We start from the raw sequence: 19,523 nt of genomic DNA on the forward strand, positions 1-19,523 counted from the left end.
TAACTTCACCTAGTGTCCTTCCTACTGGATTTTTGACATAGTTTCACAACTTTGCCCATGCTAGAGGAGAAAACAAGGATGTGACCAAAACAGACCAGATGCTGAAGACACAAAGCTCCACTTGGCAAAGCCCACCTCCAGGCCAGGGCTCCCTAGGGTGGACTGGGGCTGAAACACATGCTCACAGGCATAATATTGTTTCCATTTATTCCAGGAGTGTGCAGTCCAGCTAAGGAAGGAAAAGGCAGGATGTAATGAATTTTGAACTCCTTTCACACCAAGGAGTGAAAATGGTGCTTCTGCTTCACTGACCAATTTGAAATGATTCTCTGGAGACTTTGTTAATAACACTTGAAAAAAATGTGAAATTTTCTGTATTTTGCTCTTTTCCTTACTTAGGCACTCTGCTCAGCTGCACAGAAATAATTTTTGGACAATATGACTGAGATTTAACCAAGAGCAATGAAAAACAAAAGATGATAGAGCTCTGGCCTGCTTTGCTGAGAACATGCTACTAACCCTGTACAGGCTGGATGCAAGCAGACAATATGCTTCCCCTCCTACTTTAGTCAGCTTAGGAAGTGCCAATCTCATCACAACAATGACTACTAAGGTTAGATACAGGATAATTAAAAACCTGCAGCTGAAGTCCAGTCAGCATTAATAATTAGTTGTAGCTGTTTTCAACACTTTCCATCATCCATCTCCTTCTCCTTCCTCTTGCTAATAAAAAATAATGCCTGTGCATGTATGTAGTTACAGGAAATATAATGCATTATTAATGCAGCCCCAGCTGCTAGAAAGTTCAGGTTTACTGCCTACCTTTGTAGAGGTTAGTTGTAGCTACTGGCAATAGTCAGCTCACTGGTGCATTAAGTAATAAGAGAGTTTCCAGGAGAGCCAAGTGAAGTAGCTGAATGACACCAGGTTTGTGGAAAACCAGTCAGTGAGGGATGATGGGTCTAAGGCTATCACTAGGGAAGGCAACTATAGTTAACCTGTAGGAGTTATTCCGGGAACAATTAATTTGCAGTTGTAATGTTGTGTATTTTCTTTGAACTATGAACATGATTTTCCACAAATGCAGCTACACCAAGCAGAGAGGAAACAGGTACAGTCAGCAGCACAAGACAAAGCCCTCCAAATGAAGGTCTTTACTAAAACCTTTCCTCACAGAAACAACACAGTGTTCATAGTAAGCTGCAAAAATCACCACACATATCCTGTGATTTCGAGGAATATTATCCCTACATTCATCCTGTGATTTCAAGGAATGTCAGACAGGTCAGGCCAGAAGTGCTCATTTCCTGGCATACTGAACAATGATCTATTATTGCAGACACCTATCTATAAAGCTGAAATCCACACACATACACTGAAGAAATGTCTTTCAGATTTCATTTTCCAGTTATCCTGGACAATGTGCTATGCTGCATACAAAATTAGATACATAGCCAGAACCCCCAGTGTGAAGGCTGGAAAACAGCAGAAAAATATGGTGTGACTTGAACAAGTAATTAAAGTCACAGCTTAGATACATGGATTAAAGTCACAGAAATTTATTCAAACCTGCCTCCCCAGCAGGATGCTTTTGTGTAGTTTCAGAACAAGTAACTGTTAGGATTTCTTTTCCTACTCAAATGTTTATGTCCTGTACAGATCTCTGACTCCTTGACAAAGTGCCTGAAATTTGAAAACTGTAAAGGCAGCCAGGAGCTGTCCGAAAGCTGAAGAATCAGAAGCTTTTCCCATTTATTAGTGAAACATGTGCTCACAGATTTCAGTGATAAACCAGAAAAAATGCAAGTATATTTCCTTCTTAATAGGCCAGAAGGGAGGACCATGGACTGTAACCGAGAACCAAGGGGGTTGCACAAAATTTGGAACATGCAATACTAAAGCTTCACTGATCACCTGTAGTAATTGAACAGGTCAAGGACAAGAAGAGCTGCAGAAGAAGCATGTTGCCACAGTGTCTGCCGTTCAGGCTGTGGCCCCTGGCCTCACCCTGCTGACTGTCAGCCCTGAGCTGTAGTTTCCTGCTGACAAGAATTTGTGGTTTCTTCTTCCTACCAGTTGGCCATGATGGGGATTAGGGTAAAAAATAGTGCAGCCCTGCCTTTGAGTATGACCTTGTCTCTTTTAAGGGGCAGCATGGACCTACAGCCTCATCAGCTACCCAGTGCCATTGACTATGTCACTACTGTAGACAGGCTTTTTAATACTGCTAGAGGAAGCTGTTCTGAGATGACACAGAGAAATCCTCTGGTAATTATTTGGGCTAATCCTATTAAGAAAGAAGGGCTTTCACTTGCTGTAGCAAATAAATAAATAAATAAATAAATAAATAAAAATAAAAAAAATAGAAGGAAACATAAGGGAAAATTCAGAAGGAATACACAACTATTTCAGCTCCAGATAAGACAAATCCTTATTGTACATAAGGAAAACCATGTTAAGTGAAATCAAATACTGTTTAATATTAAAAAAAGAAAAACGTTACATGAAATATCTACAAATTCAAAAGGCACAACCTCTTCCTTTCTCCATGTGTTTTATTTATACTTTACTAGTCCACAGTTCAACTTGTGTATTTTCCAAGTGAAAGAGACAGATGTTTACAGAATGTGCATAATTTAACAAGTACTTTCCATATGCTCCAAATTTATGCTGCAAGAGGGGATCACATTTATGATCCCCAAATCTGCTGTAATTTTAATGCTGTAGTAACACACAGTGGCAGAATTAACTCTTTCAGTTTCTCATTAGAAATTCAGCTGGAGTGTTTAAAATGACAGTGACTTGATTTATTGAGCAGTAAGAAGAATTATTCCTCTGTGGCCATAAGCCAAACAAGTAATCTTTTAATAAGGCATGTGAAGTCACTGCATTTCCTTTATGAAAAGAAAAAAAAAAAGTTCAAAAAAAAAAAAAAAAAAGTGCTTAGGCAACTAAAATGAGCCTAACTTGGCACATAGGCAGAGCTTTACATGTGGCCCTATTCACCTCAGTCCCCATCTCATACCTGCACCTGCCCACCTGCCAAGGCTCCATTTCCTACCCCACAGGCTGCAGGATAAGACAGAGCTGCTCTTCAGAACATTTCACCACGGTGGACATCATTCAACATCTAAATAGGAGCAATTAGGTCTTCTTGAAACTCATTTGATGGAGCTACCTCTGTTTTCCATTCCCAAGAGCCCATTTTCAGTGCCAGCACTGCAGGCTGTGTTAGGCACAACTTACTTCCAAGTTACTCTCACCAAAGACAATGTCTAGCTTTGCAGAAAGAGGCAAAACATTTTCTAAAGAGACAGATTGCTGAAGCTTATTTCTGAACCCCAGCCTGCAACTCTCATTCATTCTAATCCTCAGGGTTGCTCAGGAATTCTTTATTTCAGTCACTGCCATGATCACGTCCCCCTGCTGGACTGTCTCTCTTTCCCAAACATTCACGAATGTGTGCTTGTGAATGGTGTCCCTCTGATATGTTTTTGCATCTGCAGATATATAATTTCCCTGTGTAAATTCCCTCAAATAAATGATTAAAGAAAAACATAAGCAGAGCTGTGTACCTGTTAGATGCTCTGGGAAACAAGATGGGAGTGTTTGATGCCTGGTCAGCAGCACTAATTTGCACTCACTCTGAATGGGAATGTGAAAACGCAGGAGAGAAATGCAGATTTATGGGACTTCTCTCCTTTATTTAGCAAGCACACGTAACTGTGAGCCTTCTTTACAGCCTCCTACCTAGTGAAAACACAGGGAAGTATTTTCTTTGGCGGCAAGAAAATGAGAGAATATCTACTAAAAGCTATGGTCATATCTCTAACACATTTCTACTGTCAGTGATCAATGCATGAGTTATAAAACTCCAGTAACTAACTCCAAGCCTCTGCCCTCTCTCACATAGCTGTCTCTGTAGCTGAGATCAAACACCTCATTTTATGAATCGATCCTTTCCCCCTTTCCAACATTCCTATTTAAACATCTACATTTTCTCACAGTAACATGCATTGCAACTGAAATTGACACAACCATGGAAATTCCCAGGGGAGCCCAGAGCACAGCTCATGTTGCTCTCGCTGCACAGGAAATGCAAACGTTCTTACTCATCCTTCCTCTATAATGAAGAGTCAGATTCATTGTCTTGCTCTGCCGAGGAGGAAATTGCTGCATAATCTCCTTCCATAGCTAGACAATCCTCTCTTTCCAAAGCAGGCTAAGCATGCAAATTCTCTGGACATATTTGATGAATTTCTAATCACAGTGAGCAAAATGACATGGCATAGGTAAACATCAGTGACAGAAGCTTTGTGCTGGCTCCTTGCTGAGAATGTGTTTTTCTTATATTTCCACCCACATATTGTGTTTGCTCTGAGACAAAATATATATATATATATATATATATATATATATATATATATATATATATAAAAAACTATATGTGGGCCAAACTATAGCCCACCTTAAGGTCTGCAAGAAGACCTGGAAAAAACTTCACACATCTCCTGACCCACAAGATCATCTAGTTCAACTGTCCTCCCAGAGTCCCCAAAGTCTCTCTGTTTACAGTGTTGTCACTGTAGTGAAGAGAGTGCCTCCTACCAGTCAGGATGTACCTCCGTCTCTTGAGCTACAGGAGAGACATCTGTGGACTATCAGCAGTAGGCCAAGTGGCCAAATTATGTTAGGAGGTTTTAGAGATTTTTTTTCCCCTCCATCTAGGAAAATAAAAGAAAAAAAGAAACTCTTATCCACCACTGAGAAACAGTTATTTACCTCGCGCCCCCTCAGGCCAAAAGAAAAGATGTATCAGCCACATGGAAAACAGAAGCACACATTCCCCTGCTACAGTAACAAAAACAAATGCTTCTTAAGTGAGGTCTAGTAAGCCTCTGCTTTAGCACATAAGCCAATTGTTAATCACAAGAGGACAAGGATGACATTTGCTGGGTAATAAAGCAATTCGACATCTTTCCTTTAAGACAGTGAGTGCATCTTCCTCTCCCTTCTTCAGCCTTGTCCACAGTTAGGGACAGCAATCAGTAAAGCGCTGTCATAGTCTAGTTCTCTGTGTTCCCACATCAATTAAGTACAGAACTACTCAAGGTGTCTGAAATGGCATGTAATTCCAGTCTCAATATTTGCTAACACTGCTTGCTGCTGTAATGGTTTCTCGTTTATTTAGACAAGGAATGAGGAGGCAAACTAAGAGAAGATTGTGCTCCAATTGGTGGCTTAGGGTTTAATCATCCATTGTCCCTAACTGCCCTAGCTCTGTAAGGTGGGGCAGCCCCCTCCCCATGTCACTAGGTGCAGGGTGACCTGGCAGTGAGGAACCTGACCTTTGGCACAGTGGGCTGGTGATTGCAACGGGAGTGGAAGGGAGCTGGAGCCAGTAGTCAAACAAGATTAAAAGAGAGACAAGACTCCCCTTACGTCTAACAAGAGGAAAATGAGGAGTCAGAAAGGCTAAGTTTCCTCTCACAGTCGCTGTTAGAAGAAAACTCACTTATCAGAGGCATCATCTTTCTGTTGTGTCTTTCCAGCAGCAGTCTCTGAGGCACCAATTGCTGCATGCTGCCTGAGACTGGTGGGACAGGTAGGCAGGACACAAGCACACATGATCAGCTTGACCACCTCATAGCTACAGTGCAATTCAAGACCCACAGCTATTTCGGTTTTTACAGGAAAGAATAAGCATTCACCAGTTTCTCCTTTTTCCTCCCTCATATCCCTCTATGGGTGGAAAAGGTTTAGTCTTCTTTTATCAGTCCTGTGGAACACAATAAACTGCCCTGCTTACGTGTCTTATGAAAAGCCCAGACTGAGGCTGGCATGGTCTTAATTGCAACTCTGTTTTGTCATATGCAGAGTAGAGTGATTGGTGCACGAAAGGCAGCACTGTCTACAAAGATCATGCTGAAGATCAGTGGGAATAGCTGCTTTCTTTAGACCTACTAGAGGCCAAGACAGGAGCCATTGCTAGGGCTGAGGAAGAAATCTCTGAGATCAGAAAAAAACATCGACTCAAAGACTTGCTGGACCTCTACTGGTGAGTGTTTCTCACAAATGGAGTAACAGACATTGTCACATGGGTGATTCCCTGCAGCTACAAAAGAGGACACACCAAGGATATGCACCACTTGATAAACCGATGTCGAGAACTGGTTAAGACAAAGATTCAGCAGAAATGCTAGATCATGCACACAAGCTCTTTTTTGCTTAGGCTACTTTTCCTGTACCCAACTACTGCTGTAGCACGAGGATTCAGTAGAACTACTTGAGAGCAGCAAGTCTAAACAAAAATGGCCACACATTCTCTGCTTGATTCCCATTCTAGAAAGTTAACTGGTGTCCATTTTTCTCTAAACAGCTTTTCTAAGAATCCTTTTCTTGTTAGCAGTCTCAGTTTTTCAACCACAGCTGATGCGCACAAATGTGCGCAATAACTTCTTTATGTTGAGGGTGATGGAGCACTGGAACAGGCTGCCCAGGGGGGTTGTGGAGTCTCCTTCTCTGGAGATATTCAAGACCCACCTGGACACCTACCTGTGCAACCTGGTGTAGGGAACCTGCTTTGGCAGGAGGGTTGGACTCGATGATCTCTAGAGGTTCCTTCCAACCCCTACAATTCTGTGATTCTGTGATGTGTTTCAACTACAGCTACTTGCTCATATCTTCAGAAAATTTTGTAACATTCAGTATATTTGGCTCATTCATTTTTGACTGCTTTTTCTCCATCCAGAGAAGATTCTCCATCCACTACTTCATCCATGGTGTTTTTGGGTTGTAATTGGGAATAATAGCCTTACATTTCACAAGACATCTACAGACAAAGAAAAGGTATTGCTCAAAATGAAAGAGATACTGAGTAACAACCCTGCCCATGGAAGGATGCTGGACCTTGATGATCTATAAAGTCCCTTAAAAACTAAGTTTTTGTATAATTTTACGATTCTGATCCTAAGGACCAGATTTTTTTATCAAATTTAAAGGTAAGAATTGCTCCCCTGTACACGGTCTTCCTGAGTGGTGATCTGCTAATAGTGCCCATGCATATAAAATTCATTTGCACATTTAAATTGAGAAATGCCATTTGCTCAGCCTGCCTATAGCTGTGTTCTCTTGCTGCAGTGAGTATGAGGTCTCTGATGCATGCATATTATGCAGTGAACATATAATTGCAAATGCCATCCACATCTAATTATTTGGAGTTTTACTGCATATTTTCTACACATAAACAATAATTACAACATCACATTAGCTCACCAGGTGCCCATTTGGCTGTAAGAATTAGTCAGGTGCTGATGCTTAGCTGCTGTCCTCTAAAGTACTCGCAGCACTGCTGCCAGCAAAAGAGGTCACTTACACACCTGGGGCAGAATACAGAAATCATAGGCTCATAATTTGAGTTGGAAGAGACCCTTAAGGGCCATCTAGTCCAACTCCCCTGCAATATGCAGGGATGCCTACAACTCTAACAGGTGCTCAGAGCCCCATCCAGACTGTCCTTAATGGGAAAGGCAGCAAGATTCTTCTGCATCTAACAGAAACATGCAGCTGGTTAAGGTACACAGTCTCAAATCCATGCTTGACTTTCTTCTGCTTACAGGAAGGCATTTCAGCTTGCTCAAAGCCCAAACGTGCTGGCTGAATAGATGTAGAGAGGGTTTTTGACTTGTGTAGCTTCCCATGAAGCCTGAGACTGATCCACTGTTTTTAGGGATTGCAGCGATGTTTGCCTGACTACCAGTACACCAAGAAAATGGCAGAATCCATATTCACAGCATTCCTTCTCTGGACCTACCTTAATCTTCTTTTCCCTCCAAAGCAACAAAAATCTAAGTTACAAACATCTACTCTGTAGATGTAGCTTGCCTATGACCAGAAACAGCAGACAACTCAAAGCTCTTTACAGCAGAAAGCTGAAACACTAAAACCAGTCTCAGAATAATCAGACACGCATATAACTGGGCTTTGCTGCTGCTCCAGACTGTTCTTCTGACTTCCTGCAAAATTACTGTTTAGGATTTCTCTAGCTCTTGCAGACCCTGAGACAGCTGTTATCCTACTGTTTGTAAAGCAGTAGTTGCCACTGTGGCAACTAATGGGTTTTGTGTAGATCACTAAAACACTCAGGAACACTGCAGAGCCTGCAGTTTGTTTTAAGCCAAAGATTTTCCATTGGGAAATTGAAGGAAAGAATTGTTCTAGGGAGTAAATAAAAGTCATACTTGTAGTATAAAAAATATATTGCAAGGTTAAAATTCAGTCCTGTTTCTCTTTTTGACCAGTGGAGTCAGTGGAATTACTTTTGTACTACTGCAAATAAAATAGAATTAAATATTAAGGAATTCAAAAATCATATCAATGCCAGTTTTGTTTTGTTTTTTTATTTTTATTTTTTTTTTAATGGTAAAATCAGGGAGGATGGCATTTAATCAGGCTAAAATACCAGACACTGAAACCTACCCTTTTCTAAGAACAATAGTTAAACTGTTGAACTGATGGTCCAGGGCAATGGATGCCAGCATTAGAACAGAATTCCAGCTACAGCTAAAGAACATCCCCTATTACTATATACAAAAACAAACATTTCCAATGAACAAAAGCCTCATGTGTGGTTATGTCACTTCCAACTTGAGATCAGAAGAATCTTTCTGCTGCAGACAGTTTGTGCCACAATTGCCAGCAGCAGATCCAATGGGTAGGTTTCTACACTGTAGGAAGCTGTGGCCTTTGCCAGAGACAGAATAACCAGCAGGGAATCTGCCTCCAAAACAGACATTAGTGAAAAAATGCCCACATACCTCTTTCCTGAAGTAAAGATTCCCCCTTCCTTTTTAAAATTAACCACTGAAGTAATACTCACTGGCAAATATGCTGACATTTTGGAAAGTTCTAGGGAGAATCTCTAAATAACTGTCAGACACTTGACTAAGTTATTAAGAATCATGTTTCATGACTATGAATATTACCAGAAAAAAATACCAGTAATAAAGTTCAGTTTTCCACTTTCTGAACCTCAGAAAAATAATGACCTCATTACCTTCAGAAAGGTTATTACCACCCCATGTATAAATGCTAAACATTAAGATAAGCTCAACAGCACATGTTCTTTGTAAAAGCTTCAGGCAGCAAAGGTCTGTCTGGTCAAATCCTCCCTGACTCAACATCAGTGCTGAACATTTATAGCTCTGAAGCTAGGAGCCTTTCTGTGCTGAATAAACAAAACAGAAACAAATGAACAAACAAAACAGTCAGATGCTTGGGGATGGAAAGACAGCTGTGTCCACTTTTGACTTGGGACTGAAGCTTATGAAATGTGGTCACATCTTTCTGTACAAGATCACCGAAAACATGCATGGACCAGATCCCGCAACTTGCGGGCTGTAGAATAACGTCAGCTACTCTGTGCCTCATGTGGACTTCTTGCAGGGGAATGAGACAAGGCAGACTGAGCATGGATATCTCTGTGCTGCTCAGTAACAGAGCTCAGTCCAAGGGCAAGTGCTGTGCCTTGCCTACATCTGCATCTTACGCTACTTTGCTGCAGCTCAGCCCTTCACTACAAACATTTTATATCTGTGGTTTTTTCATGTTGCAGCATCTAAACTGTGGGAAAGCTGTGCCTTAGCACATCTGGGTGGCAGAACAGGGCTGTATGCTGAATGTTATAAAGGCACCTAGGAGTTTTTGGGAATTACAACATCTGCTGGAATAATGTGATAGGATTGCTTATTAGAGTGAATGGAGATGAGTTGGTGAGATGGTACCCATACTGTCTTCTGTGAAAGGCTTCAATGCATACAATCCTTTATAATGTCATCCGAGTGCCTTGGAAAGCAGCAGCTGATGGGGGCAGAATAACACAAGGAAGCACATCAATGATGGAGTGGGCAAACACTGCTCCAGTGCTCCAGAATACTCCTGGGCCTCCCTTCACCTAGCACCATAGGCTTTACCTTTGTGAACACCTACCACAAATTAGAAATGCCCAATGCTATTTTAGCTAGGAGTAGGGTTGATGTAGCTTGGAAATGGGTGTCAATGGAATTTTCTTCCTTGCAACAAGCAGTTCCCTATAGAAGGGAAAATTTGGACTTATTTTGCCAATAAATCTCAGAGAGTTGGATGCTGAGACTAACAGGAATTATTACTAACACCTTTGAGCTTTTTTTTTTTTACTTGTAATAAAGTTGCAATTACTAGCACTAAGAGTGGGCAGTCAGGATAAGAAAATCTAAAGAAATACTGGGGTCTTTGCATTGTTTAGGCATATAAATATATATATATATATATATGTAAGTATATAAATATTCAAACACATAGAGAAATACAAATATATTATATTCATCAAAACAACACACTATCATGCATCATGCAAATATAAATCATAAATAATAATTCACCCAAGGCATAATTTCCTTTTGAAAAAATTAAAATGCATGTTCTGTGCTCCTTACCATGCATTTCTACACTACTGCAGATACAATTCCAATTCTCTGACTAGCTAACTACCACTAAATACTTAGGAAGATATACACCTAGAGAGAAGATGGCTGTAAAAAGCTCCTCTCTAATTGCTGCAGTGAGTACAGTGATTTGTTCTCATCGCTGTACAGAAGAACGCCAAGAAGAGCAGAAACCACTAGGAACCTATGGGAACATTTTGATAATGAACGTCATTGGAGATGCAACTTTCTCACTTTGTATCCAATTAGGAGAGGCTACCAAGAGGCAATTTGGAAGAGATGCGAACATGAAAGATGGGATGATAATTTCTTCCTGAGGCTTTATTTTGGCTTCCACCTCACTGTTAGAATATGTTAGAATAGCAGCATGAAGGAAAATAATTGCTTTTCATTTACCTGCTACAGTCCAAGTGGAGTCTCTACTGCAACATAACACTGTATGGAGAAGCTAATGAGGGATAAAGTGATGGCTTTTCAAAGCCATACAGTTAAGAGAAGATCACATTTATGTACACAGTGCTTTGTCTATGGCTTTTGAAATGTAACACATCTGTCATGCAGTTTGGGTCTTTTAAGAAGTATCTTATTGAGGAGTTATTTTTAAGCAACTGGAACTTATTCAAAGCCATAAACTTTACAAGTTATTATTAAGATAATAGCATACTTTTTGTTTGTTTTTTTGTTTTTGTTTCTTTACCTACTGCTGTGTAATCCTTTGTGATTATCTTTTAGAAACAAATCCAATTGAATGTGGAGGCACTTCCAGTTATTAAACTGGAAGGTGCTGTCTGGATTCCTGCTTAGGAATCAGCAGAGCCTAGGAGACCAATCAAAAGACTCTGAGGAATATCTTCCCTTCCCTTATTTCTCTCTAAGAAACTTTATTCCTTCTTCCTAGACAACAGCATTTGCCTTCTGTGGTTTACTAGAACTGAGTGAATTGGAGGCTCAGCATGAAAATAAAGCATCAGACATTACATCCATTTCTGCCTTATGACAGATGCTTCCACCGCCAGACCACTAATTTGAAACAACCTTTCATGGCGCAGGGCCCTGCTATGCCAGACTGGCTCTGCTGATGCAGCCTAAGACCTCCCCTGGGAGAGTGTAGAATAGAAAGCCTAGAACACACCATCCAAGAAAGCCAGGTATGCGTTCTCTTCTGACAAAGTAAGTACCCATGTAGCACTATTAATCTTTTATTTATTTATTTATTTATTTTGTCTGTTGTGAATATTCCTTTGTTTCACACTTGCTCTGAGCTTTTTGGCTCCCTTATGCCTTCCTACAAATGACTGACACTCTTGATTTCAGCCCAGTTAAGGGCATATTTTGATTCACCAGAGTGCCTAAAATAGAAGTATGCTTCTGTAAAGGTCACATATTCCATGTTGTTCCCACATCTCAGCTACTATTACTGCTTTTTGGTAGCTTCCTTCAGTACAAACTACCTTAATGCCTTGAAAATGTAATAAAAGAAGGAAAGTTTAGAGAAGACTGATCCAATACCACAGACTATGTTCACTGTTAATACCCTTGAAGGGTATAACAGACGGAGAATGGGAAGCTTTGAGTGCCTGTTTTCAGCACAGTGTCAGCAACAGTGACTTCTTCCCATGGAAGAAACAGCAACCAAAAGACCAAAACCAGATCACTGACATGTCCCTATGATATAAGCTTGCATCCTCCCAGGTCAGCATAGGTTAAGCTGGAAAACCAGAAAGATACTGATTTTGGTCTCCAATGGGCACACAGAGCAGGTAACTTCAGCATTGTAGGAAAGTGAAGAGAATTAGGCTATTTTTTTTCCTTCCTCCCATAAAGATACATGTTTGAGGAGGCTTACAGTTGGGTTTGAGGTACAAGCTTAGAAATGCGGTTTTGAGAAACATTTTAGTTCTCATGATCCCTGCTTAATGATAGAAAGTGAACCTTGGAGAGAGAAGATCCACAACAAGTTAGAGGTAACAGGAGGTGTGTCTGCAAAATTTGTGCAGGAATAACACAAGCTCAAGGCTCTGCTACAACACCTCTAACAGTGAAGTGGACTGCCTCATGCTTGGTGGTGCTTTTTGGATGAAATCCATTACATTAAGAAATCATGCTCTGAAATAAACCACTGCCTTCACCATTATACATACATACTTTTTAAATCTACATATGTGTGCATCCTTATACAGAAAACACTATTGCTTCATCATATACACATGCTGAGGCAAGCTCTGGCCTTATAGATTTATTCCTGTATGCACAAATACAAAGATTGCTAAAGACAATGTTCTTAAAACCCTTCCACTCTGTAGCTCTATTAAAGCTCCATAAACTGTCCCACTTATTTTTTTATGACTGTTATGTCAGCTTCTTCCAATTTTAATATTGTTCATACTCATTGTTGCCTCTGACCTCCAGGACCTCTTTGAAGGAAAATGAAAACAAAACCAAACAAAATGTAACAAAAAACAAATTACTGAAAAACACCAAAAGAACACAGAAGAGAACTGACTTTCTATTAGCAGTAACGACTCAGAAGTTTGATGTGCCCAGACTTCCCAGTTGAGCTGCCTAAATTCAGGTCCTCAATGCCAATCCAAGAACAAGGAAATGAAAATGTAACTGCAGAGAACCCTGCAAGATTATGTGTTTTGGAAACAGACATTTAACGTCACAGCACTCTTAGACCAGAGTCATACGATGGCTGAAAGCTGTATCTCTGGGAAATGTTATCTATTCACATTAGTTTGCCCTATCTGAAAAACTTAAACACAGGAAACAGGATTTGTCATGCCAGATTAAATCATAATGGTACCAAGATTACCACTGTGCTCTCCATTGTGATTAGTGCCCGCTGTGGAGAAAGAAATTAGAAAATACTGCACACTACACTGGATTTTAGCAGGGGATCCATTCAATTTAAGCGGCATTCTACTAACTGGGAGACTTAACCTTGTTAAACAACAACTTGAGAAGTATTTATCTGACATTTTCCTCACTCATCTACTGTATCCTCATACTAAAGCGAAGCATTTTCTCCAGAGATGATTATCCACAATAAATGAAGAAATACTATAAAGAATAAAGCAGTATACGTGAATTAGTATAGTGCTTTCCCATTACCCACCACCCCACCAAAACATCAGATATATGGTTTTGCTGAAGAAAGAGCCTCTGAGCCCATGAGATGGATCAGTTAAATACTGACAGTTGAGGATGTAAGACTAAATCCTTGCACAAGCAGGAGTGGGGAGTCCTGGAGTCCTGCTGTGTTAGCATAACTGCAACTTCAGTAACTGCCTCCACCATTTTCATTCCTTCAGCTCTTTCAATTGGTTACAACGTTCTCCTCTTCACTCCAGTCCCAAGTGACCTGCACTTGCTACTGGGTGTTCCTAAAACGTTCTGCTTTTTCACTTGAAGGCAGTTCCATTTCAGAAGTGACTGAGATGCTACCAGTACATTTGGTTTTCACAGCAAAAAGCAGGGGAGCTCTTCTGAGTTGACAGAAGTGCAACACATTGTTCAGCAGCTAGGCTGCTTGTCCTGCTTTTTCCTGGCGCTTATACTGTGATGCAGCAAGGATTATTAGATTATTAGAAATAGACCTTTGCCAAACTCGGAACAAAATGAAGCCAAAAGAATCAGAAGAAACTGAGCTAGGGCAGAAGCTCAGCACATATTACACTTTGGGATTCAGCAAGGTCATCAAGTCATGCTGAGTCTTAAAAGATCTGCAGCTCACATGGACCTCAGAAAGCAGGAAAGTCCTAAGAGTGTAGTTACATTCTCTACTCTGCATTTCCTTGATCTAAAGATCGGATAAGGTCCTGAAGACACGAGAAACAGCTACAAGAAACCACGGGCTGAAGATTTCTGTCTTCTAGACATGATGATTTAAGTTTGCATGGTTTTTAAACAAAATACATGTTTTTTTTGAAAGTGGACTATGTGAGGTGATAGATAAACCAATATCGAGGAGGAAGACTGCATTCAGTTTAGCAGATGAAGGAAAGACTACTACAACTAACAGAAAATGAATTTGCCTGCTAAAACTGTAGGACACAAATGATTTACTGGTAAGGTTGCTTACCACATAGATGCAAAATATTCCTATTGAAAAGACTCAAACCAATGACTTTAAATACCATGTCAAAGCAGGTTTTCCTTGTCAGTGCAGAATATTTTTACAAGTCAGCTCAATATTTTATGTGAGAATATGTGACAAGCAAAAAGTATCTGTATTGCTGTCTGCTGTATCCGCTCTCCACTTAAAATGCAGGGTGGCATTTGTTACTGAGAAATGAGAATATGAAATATTAAGAAGGTGTCTTCTTGTGCCAGGCCTGGAGCTTACAAATCATAAAATCTAGAAGGAAGAGATGAGCAGCCCTAACCGAAACATTCCTCCTCCATTAAATCTTATTTTTTGAATTATTTTAAAATTAAAAGATTAAAAAATATGCACAGGTTTTAAAAGCCTGCACAAAAATTTGAGGGAAAATAAGGTTAAATTAACCTATGTGACAAAGACCAACAGTGGGTCTTTTCTCCAACCAAAAGCTAAAGCAACTTTATCTGTACTCCTCCAAAAATGAAGCCATAGACAAGGTGGGGCCAGATTTCCACCTGTTCTACCAATGCTCATGTCCCCCAGCAAGGCATCATATTAACATGCTACAAAATCAAGAGTATGTTCCAAGCAGATCCATTCTCTTGGATGTTGGCTCACCATTCTGCACAAGTGGACAGTCTGAACTGAGTATTGGTTTTGGAGCAGGTAGGCTACACAAGACACCTAGGCTTGTTGCTGGAGTAAGCATTTCTGCAGATACACTAAGGAGCAGCTCCTTAGCGGGCAGCATAAGCGGTAGCTTGAAGGTAATGCTGCAAGATGCAATTAAGTAAATGCTTCCCTCCCTGATGACCTGTCTGAAACATACTTCCACAAGTTTCAGCTCCCTTTAACTTTATTTCCTACCTCTAAAAACACTCAGCTCTTGACTCAATTTAACCCTCTAAGCATGGATTTCAGAACTGCTGTCATTCTTAGAAACAGTAAGCTAAGGCACTGTGTTATGGATGGTCTGCATACCTGTACTGTGATGCAGACAGTTCCTATGCCAACAGGAGATGTGACCACCACAGACAGACAACCTGCAGCCCACCACTTCCTTTCCCTCACACATATTCTTGCCAGCATTCCTCCACTGGGAGGTTGTATGCAGTGCTAATCATTTTAAAACAGGAAGATTCACTCTTTTGATTTTTTTTTTCCAGGTATGTTCAAATTTACAAAGAACAAGAATGTAACATTTTGAACCACTTTTCTAAAGAAAAGGAGGACTGCCATACATACGCTATTTTGCCTGTCAGCAAGAAGCCATGATTCCTTCAATAATATTTCCCAGAAGAGCAAAAAGACCAACACGTTTTCCTTCTATAGTTCTGAATATGGTCGACTGAAGCCATAAAACCAAGGCACTAGAGTGAAGTCTCACATTTACTTTTTTCAATGCAACATCAGAGCAATAGGAAATTGCAGGATCATAAGAGATGTGTTTTTGATATTTGCAGCCCTGAAAGCAATGGGACAAAAAATGCCTTCCATTCTCATACTGTCCTGATGTGCTTAAGAATGATCTCTCTGGTCCCTGGTTTTGGGAACACAAAAAAAGAGACAACTTAATTGTTACAGAAAATGAAAGTTTCAACCTAGGTTTCAGTATTACACCATGAAAAAGAAATATGTATGGGACATATGGGAGAGTTCTAGGGATGCAGTGGAAGGGAAGGTGGGAATCACTTCTACCTGACAGGGGGATTGTTAGCAATCACATCTCAAGAAGTCTCACTTTATGAAACTTTCCACCTTCTCCTTTGGATTACTGCTTTATCCACACATCAGCCCGCTGTGTGGAACTGGAAATGCACCATTTTTTTTCATCTCTTTTACTTTAGCATGGAGGCTCACGCTCTCAAAACAGGCTGGAGTTGAAGTACGTATGCACATAAAAGGGTAAAGGACCTTCAGTTTTGTGCTGTCTGTTGTGGAGCATCTGGCAGGGACAGGATTTTTTGAAAATTTTTGCTCTGAATACATCTGTTGCTGGAACTCTAAGAAAGCAAAGCCTGACACGTGTGTTCATTTGTGAAAGCTTGGGGCAGAGTGCCTACTTAATCACTGCTGTTCTCAGGCCCTTCTTAGCATCTAGTCAACAGTGACTATGTCAGTGCCTTCTCTGAAACATCTACCCATTGTCTGAGAAGTGGAAGGAAACAGTTTATTTTAGCTCCTGTAGCTGTTCAAGATTGACAGTGAGAAGAGCAGCACAGACATGTCCCACTGAAATTCAGAAAAGCCCTGAGCAACTTTAGAACAAGTCCATTTACTCAGTTCCCTCACTGCTGCATGGTGTGAGTAGACATTCACATCTGTTAACAATAAACGTTAGCTCCCTCCTGCTCTGTAGTACCTCTGCTACACAGGACAGACAGACAGCAATATCCAGTGCTGCTTTCTCTCTTCTATTACTTATTTTAGTGAGTCAGATACAATTACTTCTGATAAACACCAATTCAACTGAGAACAAAGCAGAAAGAAATTACTGTTTTAAAACGCTCCAGGAAATACTCTTGCCTTTCCTGCTGCTATGCTTTGGAGGAAGGAGAAGACCAAGAGCATTAGTTTTCTTACCTTGCTGGTAGAAAGCTTTTTGATCATTTTAAATAACCTATTAGATTTCTAAAATTCCTTCAAGACAGACTTAAAACACCAATGAGCCTAACAGTTGAGAAGAAAATCCATAGAAATAAATCTCCTCCATCCCATAGAGAATACCAAAAAATATTCTGAATTTGGCATCCAGGGACCTGGCTTTGATCATTCCTCTTTTGCTGCTATAGTAGCTATGAGACTTAAGTTAAGGGCATCTATGTATAGTTTGCTATAGAGTATGCACTGTATTTTATAGCAATGCTGGAACAGTTGTTGTTGATGATAACACTGCTCTATGTCACCAATATGTCATTTCTGGCAACTACCAATACTTCATGCTTTAGAAGACGGTCAACACCCTACCTACTGCAACACCAATGACAGCAGTGATTTAATCAGCTTGTATGTACTTACAGGAGGAAGTATTTGTTCCTTCTGTTGAAGCTTGTATCCTAAGCGTGGGTTCTGCAACACACAGAAGGTAACGACAGAGTTGTAAGAATAAAGCCACAGCTACACTGTTATAATGGAGGAGCACAAACATTTTCCCCCAAAAGGGCTGGCTTTCTTTCTTTCTTTCTTTCTTTCTTTCTTTCTTTCTTTCTTTCTTTCTTTCTTTCTTTCTTTCTTTCTTTCTTTCTTTTTTTTTTTTTTTTTTTTTTTTTTTTTTTTTTTATTTCTCTTTTTGCTGTAATCAGAAACCCACTGAAGCAGATGAAAAAAATGAGATAGGTCCAAAAAGCAAAGAACTTCAAAGCTGGTACAGTGTGTCCTAGGCACACTGTGAATAATCAGTTACAGCAAAAATGTTCCACAGTCCTGGGAGAGAAGGCCAGGAGAAAACTGGCAAAGAGAGAGCAAAATGTTCAGCTGTTTGTGACAGCATCAGAGAAAAGTGGAAAGCAGAAGGTCTTGAAGATCCCCAAGCCAACCCAGGAGACACTAGCTGCTTATAGTTTCCTAACTCCAAATGGGCAGTCAGAACTCCACAACTATGGATAACTACCTCTGTGGCTTAGTAGACAGAAGGTACTTGAGTGCTACAACCTCTGGAGAATGCTGTAGCTGGAAGGAAGAGCAGGACATGCTCCAGAGTAAAACTGGACACAGCACCAGACCAGAAGTGGTTGCAAATAAAGAAAAAAGAACAATTCTCAAGATGGCAAATAATCTTGTAGGACAGCTGAAGGAAACAGACCTCAGCAGAAATCACACAAAGGAAGCACTCAGAAAAGTTAATGAAAGAAGCATGCCAGCCTTGATTAGGGGCTGAACTTCCTGCACTGTAAGAAACTGAACCATGCAGCAAAACAGGACTAGGCATTTGAGTGGCTGCACAGGCTTTCACTGCCTTAGAGTCCATCAGAATGTAGTGTTATGCATGAAGAAAGAATTCAGGTGCGTGCTTCAGGAGTGCTGTCAGGTGGAAGGAAGTATCTGCAGGGAGAGCAGTCAGCTCAAGGCAGCAATGTGACATGCCACTGAGAGGGGTAAAACCAGCCTGTGAACCGAAGGAGAAGGTGAAGCATACGGCACACTCTTTAGTGAAATATTTAGCAATATGTCACGTCAGACAGAAAAGGTGAGCCTGCTGCTTAACTGAGTCAGCTTTTAGCCAATGTAAAACCATACTTGAAAGCTAAGACTACTCTGTAAACCCTCCTATCAACACCTGGTGATTCATACACATCATCATTCACAACAGCCAACCTCCAACTGGAGAAGCAGCACACTGATAACTTATTTGTATTTGTAAGGTCTGGAAAAAATAAGCAATGCTCAAGATCTCAGACATAATCAGTCAGCAGAAGAATGCTGCAGTGGCAGAGAAAGCTGAAGTGGTCTGGGCCCAGGCATCAAGCTGGGTTTGGCACCGAGCAGGTATCTGACCCAGCCACATAGCAAAGACCTATTCAGAACACCACAGAGATGAACATTAGAAGACGTCAACATGCAGCCATCAAACTTTTTGCTTTCTGCTTTCCTTCAAGCCAACAGCATGATGTGCCACTTGGCACTGTATTTGCAAATGCAGCGGATTTATCAGGAATGCAGACAGCCTTTTGAACATGCCTGTGTCCTTCCCTCCAGTCAACAAAAGCAGCAAAGAAGAGAGCAGTAATGTAACAGCAGGCACTGGAAGGAGCTCAGGCAAGGAAAGAGACCACTCATGAACAAGAAATATATTTCATGGGAAAGAAGGGAGTAAAGTGCAGGGTCTGCATTCTTGCTGCAGAAGGGGGAGCACAGTGGAGTCACTGACCAGCACGTCACCTTCTTTGAACAAGAATGGTTCCAATGGTTACAGGACACTTGCTATTAGCTATGTGGTC

At 40.6% G+C, this 19,523-nt stretch overlaps 1 protein-coding gene across 6 annotated transcripts in view; it reads right to left on the minus strand.

Annotated features, from left to right (window-relative positions):
* NRG1 (neuregulin 1) overlaps positions 1-19,523 on the minus strand; it is a 170,371-nt gene that overhangs the window by 104,972 nt on the left and 45,876 nt on the right. For 2 of the 6 annotated variants that reach the window (XM_085528914.1, XM_085528916.1), the window contains exon 5: positions 17,605-17,655. The exons of the other annotated variants lie outside the window; for them this stretch is intronic. In XM_085528914.1, coding sequence (XP_085385040.1) covers positions 17,605-17,655 — 51 coding nt within the window. The remainder of the gene's footprint in view (positions 1-17,604; positions 17,656-19,523) is intronic. 6 annotated transcript variants of the gene reach the window in all.

The sequence above is a fragment of the Coturnix japonica genome, chromosome Z, assembly GCF_054131305.1.
Source record: "Coturnix japonica strain WE chromosome Z, WE-NBRP24, whole genome shotgun sequence".
In the NCBI taxonomy this organism is placed as follows: domain Eukaryota; kingdom Metazoa; phylum Chordata; class Aves; order Galliformes; family Phasianidae; genus Coturnix; species Coturnix japonica.